The 9,722-nt window shown below is 50.2% G+C and overlaps 1 protein-coding gene across 1 annotated transcript in view; it reads right to left on the bottom strand.

Annotated features, from left to right (window-relative positions):
* Positions 1-2,529: 2,529 nt before the first annotated feature.
* Positions 2,530-9,722, bottom strand: part of VAMP4 (vesicle-associated membrane protein 4) — a 12,424-nt gene continuing 5,231 nt past the window's right edge. The window contains exons 4-7 of the mRNA XM_010184338.1: positions 4,991-5,091; positions 4,317-4,396; positions 4,101-4,152; positions 2,530-3,080 (exon numbers count right to left, since the gene is read on the bottom strand). Of these exons, the coding sequence (XP_010182640.1) occupies positions 3,052-3,080; positions 4,101-4,152; positions 4,317-4,396; positions 4,991-5,091 (262 nt within the window). The 3' untranslated portion in view covers positions 2,530-3,051. The remainder of the gene's footprint in view (positions 3,081-4,100; positions 4,153-4,316; positions 4,397-4,990; positions 5,092-9,722) is intronic.

Genomic DNA, 9,722 nt, shown 5'->3' with positions numbered 1-9,722 from the left:
GGGAGCTGCAGGCCCAGCTGGCAGCTACAGCAAAAACTAATGGACTCAGGAGTCAAAAGATTGTCCCTGCTCCTGGGTGGAGCCCTAGAGGGACGGATTCGTAAAGCCCAGTGCTCCCCAGCCAAACGGTGGTGGGGAGTAATGCCCTGCCAAGCAGCAGAGTCCTGCAGCTCTCCCACTGTGGTACTCAGGCCTCCACCTCACACCCAGCCCCACCAGAAGCTCCTGTTTTGCAAGAGGACTCCCCAGGGGGAACTTCCCCTCTGGTCTGCCTAGCTCCCAGAGCCAGGAGTGGGGAGACCTCTCCCCACCTGCATCAGAGCTGTAGATGTTCATCCCTGCAGCCCTCGTGCCCTTGGGCGTGGAGACCCTGGGGTCTCACCGCATGGGTCACACCAACAAGCCTGGGAGGAGGAACCAGTCCTGCAGCAGGAACGCACAACTCTGGCCAAAACACGCTGTTCCCTGTAAAAAAGTGATCATGTGGAAAACAGCAGCTAACGAAGAAGCCTGTCTTCTGCACCAAGAGAATGGATAAAACAGACCCTATGCTTGGGTGAAGCAATTGTTTTTGTTGTAAAATCTCCCTCATAACATCTCCTAAGTGAAAACCAAGCCCAAAGCATGTGGAGGCTGTTGGAAACAAGAACTCTTTCCACACACTACAGTTCCTGGGTGGGAAGTACCAAAGGAGGACTCTGAGGCAGGCAGAAGACACAAACATTCCAGGGTTGGGTGCGCTACCTTGCCACCTCATTTTCCATGGATCTGGGTCTGCTGTAAAAGTGTTTGCACCTATCCAAAGCCTGGCACGGTGCTAAGAACAGACACCTCAGCAGGGTATGCGGGTGCCTGCACTGAGCAGGGTTCAATGCCACCTGGAAACTCTCTTAAGGACACGCTGCTGACAGAGAGCTGCTGAATCCAGCAAGGACAGGGCTACAGAAGGTGTAGCAGCAGCTCCCAAATTTGGCAGCTATGAGCTTCAATAGAGTAGGGATGCCATGAAGCCTTCATCCTACCTGCATCCATTTTCCAAGGCCCTCAGCCCAGTTTTAAAGCCAGGCTTTGCCTCTAGCAAGCAACTGCAGAACCCGCTTCTCTTGCTCTGAAGTCCTGATGTGCTCCTGCGGCACCGGGGTCCTTCTGTGGGCGGCAGCAGCAGCAGCAGCGGCAAGATAGGCTGGGAGGGGAAGCCAGAGGTACTGGCAGGACTCTCCCAGCAGCAGTAGAGCCTGCCCTAGCAGGCAGGCCAGAGCAGGCACAGCACAGCCATTGCACAGTCTCATAGTGGCGTTAACTCACTTTCCAGCTGGCAGGACAAGGTACCTCATAGCTCAGTGAGACCTGCAGCCCCCCTGAAATCAGACACAGTCCCTCTTCATCCACCTTCTTGTTCCCTTGCAGATGGAGAGTAGCCAAAGGCATAGGCAGGATGATTTTTGTCCCCTCCACTGGGTGCAGGATCTTAAAACCAGGCTACACTTCAGGGAGAAAATCTCAGCTTGGCTTTCTGGTTCCCACCTGGAGAGACCAGGGCCCACAGAAGGGAAGAGACTTATTTATATTCCAGCTGGGCAAGCAGAGCTCGTAATCACATGCGACCTTGCAGCCTGCTGTGCTCACTTTTAATCCCCCTCTCTGCATGGAGCACTGAGAGTGCTCCTGAGAGAGAGCTCCTGAGTGCTCCTGCATTTCCACTCAGGTGGAAACAGTGTACAAGGTCCTGGGGGCAGGTTCAGAAGAGGAAGCTGGGATGTGGCACTGCGAATGCTCTGGGGCACCATTTTCCCTCTTCAACATTGCTTCAGGCACACACTAAGCAGCACAACGCTTCTGGAGACAGCAAAGAGACAGCCAGGAGAGCCTGATCTTGGCTCAGCTGAAGTCCCAGGCTCAGGGCTGGAAGGAACAAGGGTCCCAAAAATAACGGGCAGACAGAAATGCCACTGACACCTGAGACCAAGGATGGAGACAGCCAAAATGCACCAGTCTCTCTTGTGGATGGAGGAGCTCAGCTCCTGTTTAGTCCAGCACAGGGGCCCCTACACATCCCCAAGCACCCCAGTTTGTCTGGGAACAGCCCTCACCCCACCAGATCACAGGGAAGCAAAATGTGCTGGCATTTGGGACTGCAACCACTACATCAAAGTGAAGGACTCTGAACATGAAGTGGGCTTGTTCACCCTGGACTGGTTTCAGGGGAGTTGCTGTCTTCCTGCTGCATCTCTTGTGTCATTGGGCTAATAGCTGGGCTTTACACACATTTCTTGCTTCTGGTGAAGAAAACACTAAAACAGCCCTTTCCTGGGGACTCCTGGCAGCAGAGAGCCCTGAATGTCCTCCAGAACTCTATAGAGACATGCAGGAACTCCAGATGTACAGTCAAAAATAGGTTTACTGGAATGTCTTTAGTCACAGCTGTAAGCAGCAATACTGACAACACTGAGCTTGTGCATTCCCATGGCAGGACCAAAAAGTCTTCAGGATTGTGAAACCTAATTATTTTTTTTTCCTCCCCCCCCACCCTTTTCTTTTTATTTGAACAAGAGAGAAACAACACCCTTGCAGTTCTCCACAGAAGGGTCAGTTCCCTATAACATAATGCATGTTTCTCTTTAGAGATTTTTCCCCTCCTTTGCTCTGATCAAAGGACAGAGACCCCTCTGCCTTCCACAGCAGGCAGCGGGGAACTGCTGAGACGATATTATTATTAATATTACAATTCAACCATATGTACAGATAAACCATAGTGGCAAGTAGCCAGCTCCAAACCAGAGACCCAGAATGCCACAGAACAGGTGGCTGGGGAACTGAATCTTCTGTTATTAAAAATGTCTGACAGCAGGAGCAGGTACTTGACCAAAAGAAAAAAAAAATAAGAGGTCTCTTGGCAGTTCTTAAAATGCTCTGTTAGAACTGGCTACTTGCCACCACCTCCTCGCTCCTTGGAGAAAAACAACTTCAAAGATATATACAGATATCTCACTTAAATTACACAGCAGTTTGGTTATCCCAGAGCCAGCTCCACCGAAGCCTCCAGCTGCCTTGTCAGGTGTGGTACTTCAGGACTATGGGTACTGGAAAACACAAAGACACAAGCTCTCAGCTGCACACCTTTGCGTGCAACACCTATCCCCACCAGAGCGATCCCCCCCTGTTTCTGCAGTGACAAACACCAAGCAGCTGCAAGGGAAAGTGTTTCCAAGCTCAAGCGAATGCAATCGGCTGCCCGCACACACGCTAGACAACACTTCCTGCCTCCTTCATCTCCTTCCAGCTTCTCAAAATTAAACCAGATGGGATTTTCCATCAGTCTCTCTCTCTCGCCAATGTTCCCACCCTGCTGCCAGCTCTGCCCCTCCCGCTGCAAGCTGTGTCCCCGCAGGACAACAGGCCGTGAGGGTTTTGCCAAAGTAATGAGAACTGTTACAGAGCCGTCCCTGGCCGTGGTCAACCCTCCAGACACAGTGGCATGGAGGAGCTGCACTGCTGTACTGGTCTGCTTGGATGCCTGGAACACATCACTCTGCAGGCAGAGGGCTGAATTACTTCTCCTGGCTGGAAGAAACATGCTCTGGTCATTATTACCTGTTTGGTAGGAAAAGCAGTGACATCTCTGCTCTGGGAAGCTCCAGAAAGACCAGGAAGGCCAGAGGGCAGGGGAAAGGACCAATGGCAAAGGGAAGAGCATTTGCAGGGATCAGACCCACTGCAGGATGGTTGATCTATGTGGAGAGGCCTTTGGGAGACATTGCTCCAGCCTGAAACTCTTTCACATACTCCCACTCGCCTCAGGATCAGTCGCTGCCAACCCTGGATCAGTACAACGTTATCAGGACAATGTTGGCTTTCTTTGGCAACAGTCAGTGGGACTCGGGTTGAGCCTGCTCCTTCTGTACACACGTTTAAACTTTGTAGAACAAGGGCATGGTGTGGGCTACAGGCACCACTTATGATAGGTTAAGGCAGAGCGGGGCTCAAGGGAGTGGCTGAGGTGCTCTTCCCCAGGGACACCAGCAGCAGGGTGTCACTCCCAGTCTGGAGTTCCATGAATATTTCAGTGCCACGCATGGCTGGCGTGACCTGGAGCTACTCACCAATGATCACAAGCAGGAGGATGACTGCCACCAGTGCTATGATTGCCTTCATCTGCAAGAGGAGCACAGAGGCACGTTACATGGGATGCTGGAAGGAGGCCTTTGCCTTCTAGCATCTTTTCAGCTAGAAAGCAGAGCTTCTCCAACTCCTCTCAGGGGAGGGCAGGTATCTACCCCTCCACAAACCCACTCCTGTCTGTTCCTGTTCTTGCTCACCTTGCAGCCTCGCCACCACATCTGTCTCCGAAGCTGCTTGGCTCTGTTGCTAAAAGCTGTTGCATTGTCTGATAAACTTTCTGTTGAAGGAAAGAAAAGAAGAGATTCAGCAGCATGGACACAGTCAGATCTTCCACTTGTTCTACTAACTCCACTGAGTTTTAAACTCTGCATTAGGGGAAAAGACCCAACCACAGCGTGGTTCACCAAAGCCACAGCAGATGCCAATGTGACGCCTTTCAGCAGAGCACACACAGACCTGAGAGTCCCACTGAGCCCCCTTTGTACTGGGTGCCCCCTGAGGACAGGAATTCACTCCGCAAGCCAGCAAGAGAGGGGACAGCTGAAGTGCTCAGGGCTCTTGGGAGACAGAGCAATCTACCTTAGCTTGAAGGACCAACTAGATCCCAGCACCCATGCCCTTAGGTCACAGCACCCAAGTGCCTCCAAACTAATGCCTCTGTGCAGAGCAGCAGAAGGCAAAGGTGGAAAGAGGAGAAAGCCAACAGAAAGTCAGATCTGCAGCCCAAGACTGAGAAACACCACTCCAAAGGACAGAAATATAAGCCCAGGTCTGTCATGAGACACTTTCTGAACTGAAACCAGGTCACCTGGCCCAGCAACAGGGAAGAGATACTGGGTAAAGGCCAGCAGAGCTGCATTTAGCATCGCACCTGATTTATCCTGCAGGTCATCCAGCCGCTCGCCTCTTTCAATCACCTTCGTGATGTTCTCCTGCATAACATCGATGACTTCGTCCACCTGGTTCTGGACACTAGAGCAGAGCAAAGGCAGCATGAGGAACAGAAGCAAGCACCACTGGCTGCATTGTAGCACCAGCCCTTTCTCAGAGTTGCCCACCAGCAAAACTCGAAGGGGACAACTGTGGAGGGAGGTTGATGGGATGCAGAGAAAGCCAAAGGCACAGCATCAGCTGGGGTGGGTCTCTGACAATCCCAGGGGGGGCAAGGGAATGCAAGGGGCTCAAAGAGAGCACTGGGAAGTCAGCAGAAGCAGGACACCCTCTGTAACACCTTTAACACACAAATGCAGTAAGAGCAGGTGCTGATTGCTGTTGGTGGGCGCCTCTGCTGCAGGAGAGTTCACATCAAAGGAAAGAAATAAAAACCCCTACCTTATCTTCCTAGATTTCATAGAACCTCACACTGCACTTATGCTAAATAACTTGGGGTGAAATCAAAGCAAGATGCTCTCCCTCCTCCGGGAACTGAGTTGCTATTTGAAACCCACTCTGCCAGGGGCATCAAAAGGACAGTAAAGAAATGTCTGATGTGAACTAAACCACGTTATTATAATCCATCTTTTTGCAGGTTACGCAACTCTGTGGGTAGTTGCTTCAGCGAACAGTAGCCTAAATCACACCCTCAGGGTTATTATAAATGCATTTATTCACTCCATAAAAAAGCCACATTGGTAAGAGAGAAAAATTCTCCTGGTGGAAAAGTACTGCTACACTCTGGTCTGTTTTGGAGCTAATACATTTTTATTTTCCTGGAGATAGAAATAAGAAATTTCTTGGGGCCCTGGGGAGACAATTCATTGTTTGAGACATACCGTTCCCAGAAAGTAAACGGCAACAGCAAAGTCTTGGAGGCAACGCTACACACAGAGCAACAAAACAGAAATAGCTCCAGGCCACTCACTCTGCATAAGTCTTAGCTTTGACAACTTAGGTTGCATTGATTAAAGACATTTAGGGACTTTTAAACATATCGAAGTGCATCCAGCATTTCCCAAATATGCAGCACGAATAGGCCCCTTCAGCAGCTCTCCATGTTACCAGAAACACACACCTCCAATTAACAGTGTGGCACTGGTGTCCCCCAGGGGAAGAAGGATCGCCACCACCTCATCATTTGCACCTGCTTAGCACCCACACTCTCCTAGTCCCCAAATTATCCAGTCACATCCTCTTTGGACCCACGGAAAACCCTCTCCTCCACACTGGCATCTGACAGATGCAGAAGCTCAAAGACATTATTTGCCAAATCACAGTTTTTATTTCAGCACCAGACCCAGCTCCACCACTCAGAGCCATCGCCCAGCACCTCAGCTCAGAGCACTTGGTACGAGGCCAGCACACCCTCCACCAGGGCCAAGGGAGACCCAGAGCATCTTGCCCAAGGTCAGTCAAATGACTGCAGAACAAGGAACAGGGCCCTGTCCTAGCCCCCATGCCTCTAATTAATTAGAGACATAGGTTCACATTGACCTATTTCTCCTGTCTCCCTACCAGCTACTTGTCTCTTGCCAAGCAGACACTTGCTCTGAGACGGACAAGTGAGCAGTGGCTGCAACAAGGAATAGTCGTTGTAATGGAAAGGTGCATGTCTTGCTCCCATTTACTGATTGTTCCAAAAACAGACAAGGAAAGTCACTAAAAGAAAAGGCTTTTTTTCTCCTCAAAAAGCTCTAGAAATTCCTCCAGATCTTTGAATAGGAAGGGGTTCCCCATCTTAGCATTTCAGGTCGGGCTCTGTAGCACCACTGCACTGCGGCTTCCAGAGCTGGAACAGGCAGGCAACCCTTCTGCAGCCAATGTCTGACTCAACAACCCCCGTATGGCACACACTGGACTCCAGCAGCGCACGTAAGAAACTTGCTTTATTTAGGATACTGCAAGAAAGGAACCTGCTTTCCCTGCGCTGCATCGCAGAGTCTGTGACAGCGGCACCTCTCTACATCCACCTACACCGTGTGGTGGCAGCTCCTGCCTTCCACATCGATGGCAGCCGCCTCCCATGCCCATAACCCTGCTTTGATCTACCATTTGTTCTACAAGCTGTGAGGTGAGAGGCAGAGCTGCCACTGCTGGGGAAAGTGCAGATGCCGCTTGGAAAATGTGCGGTGGTGACCTGTGGAGCGAAGTGTCTGCCCCACACAGGACACGTGCAGCCCCATGGCTCTTCCTTGGGGCAGCGGGTGAGGACGTGGGAAGGAGGCACGCTCTGCAAGGGGGTTTCCTTGCTTCAGCACAACAGACGAGTTCCAGCTCTGAGCTACCAGCAACACCGCTATAGGTTGGGGCGAGAGAGGAAAAGCAGAAACATCTGCTATCCCAGACGAGCCAACTTGGCAAAAAGTTATGCCTTAAACATCAATTTCAGAGGCAGAAAACTATGTTTGCAGTATGTAAATGTTTCTAAAATAATTTACTGGCTTCAACATAAAGAGATTTCCTCCCACGACAGATTACTTTGAGTTACCTTGCTACAGCTTACAAGCAGGAGCATGAAAGACTACAACGCATCTACGACTGTGCAGTGAAATGGGATGCCACCTGTATCTCCACCAGGACAGGTCAGAGCCTGGAGAGATGCTGGTGCACCCTGAAGTGTTTGAGGCAGAGGGGACAGGGAGACACAGACACCCACTGCCCACCTTGCATCTCAGCTTCCCACCTCTTTCACTTGAGCTGCTGGTGAAATGCTGCATGTCTCTGCTACTTGCCCATATCCTGGGCATGCTGTTAGCTGTCCCCAGGAGAACAAAACGTTTCACAGACAAATCAAGGCTTAAACTCTCAGAAATGCTGAGGTGTCTAACTCCCGTGGAGCACATTTGAGCACCCCAATGCCTTCTGGTATCTGATGTAAAACAGAACCCTGGGAAAAAAAACAAACAAATAAACAAACAAAACCCAAAAAAGAAAGGAAGAGACCAAGCCAGAGAATGAAACTTTGATCTCCACACAGTGCCTTAACCAGACCTTAAGCCAGTCCTTGCTTTCTGCTCTCTCTCACCCATCACTGCTGCAAGAGACGCCTCTCCAGGAAGGGGCTGAAAGATAAACCAGCCTCTGCATTAGCCCTGCAGTTTCAGAGCAAATTCAATGATTCCCACTAGGTTAGCGAGCTTGAGCTTGGAAATTCAAGTCACATAAAGAAGAAAATATTTTCTTGTTTTATTTGGCAAGAGAGAATGAATCCTCTAATATGAAGCATATTTCCTGTTAGGGAGCTATTGGCTTTTGACACATACATTTCATGTGCTTCAATCCTGCCAGATTTCCAAGAGAAATGAAGTAGAGTAAATACCTGCCAGGAAAGGGAGAAAGACAAAAGCATAAAATACGTCTCACACGACCCTTCTTCTTACTAATTACTGCAAATATGATGCTTTTAACAAAGAGAGCAAGTGCATAACCATTAAAGCAGCAACAACAGACCAAATGGCGCTTAGCTTGGTTTAGACTCATCTTCCCTGTGCTTTGCCTGGTCCAGAGTAGAAGGAATAAGCCTCTCCATTTCGGCTGCACCAGGTTAGCTACTGAAAAATTCCCTGGGCTGGTCACGGTGTTGGGCTAACAACAGTGCTGCATTCTTCAGACGCTGTAAACAGGCCGTGCGTGCACTGTGGGATGTGCAGCTCAAGGCTGCTTCTTGTCTCCAAGTTGGCTGTTTACAGCCAGCATGACACACTTGTATTTTCCACCCCAGTGATATTAATAGCGCTGTGTATTTTGGTGCAAATTACACCCAAACACCCCTCACTGTGGCAGTAACCCAGGGAATAGGGAACAGGACAGAGAGCCAAGCCGGATAGATGGTGGAAAGGCAGGAGGCCAGTGCAGCTCACCCCAAGGCACGGCTCTCTGCAGAGGAGCTGCCCAACAGACAGCTCTGCTGTACTCAACAACGGGAGATCAGCACTGAACTGTGCCACAAATCCCTGTCTTTAAGTTGCTGCTTCATCACAACAGTGAGGAAGACAGCAGCCCATGTCACCCTGAAGCCTTTCAGTCCTTGAAACAACAATGCCTAAAAATATGGTCGCAGTATCATCTTCAAATGAAAGCCTAGGCTACGGCTGTGGTCCACTACACATCCAGTCACCTGTGATGAGCAGGAGGCCTGGGAAACTACTGTCACCTCTTGCCTTCAAACCATTCCCCAGATTCTCCCTCTCCTCAGGACATAACTTGGGGCTTGCAGCCAGACGGAGCCACTATGGCTGGGGATGCTGTCCATGCCCAGCAGCACAATGAGGGAATCACAGGGACCAAGACTCGGCTTCTGGAGAACCCCAGCACTGTGCTGAGCCTCATGGCCCGCATATGCAGGAAGCCAAATTCAGCAGCACAGTCACCTGAAAGTGGAAACATCAGTGGTGAAGGAAGTCAAGCAGTGCAGAAAAGAGGGCAGACTCTGGTAATATTTTTCAAAAGATTACCTGTGATGAAAGGCTCCAAGTCTAAATAAAAGAAACCTAGGTGAAAGATGAATGTCCCACCTTCCCCCAAAAAGGCACTAAGAGCTCTCACTACACAGCTTCAGGACTTCTCACAAGGCCTGGAAGCAAAGGCAGAGAAGAGAGATCAGCTCTCCCTTACCTGTTCTTTGTAACTTCAAGAAAAAGGATAAAAGCCTGTTAAAAGTGACCTTT

The sequence above is a fragment of the Mesitornis unicolor genome, unplaced genomic scaffold (genome assembly GCF_000695765.1).
Source record: "Mesitornis unicolor isolate BGI_N332 unplaced genomic scaffold, ASM69576v1 scaffold29255, whole genome shotgun sequence".
NCBI lineage: Eukaryota > Metazoa > Chordata > Aves > Mesitornithiformes > Mesitornithidae > Mesitornis > Mesitornis unicolor.
This window is presented reverse-complemented; position numbering and strand designations above follow the sequence as displayed.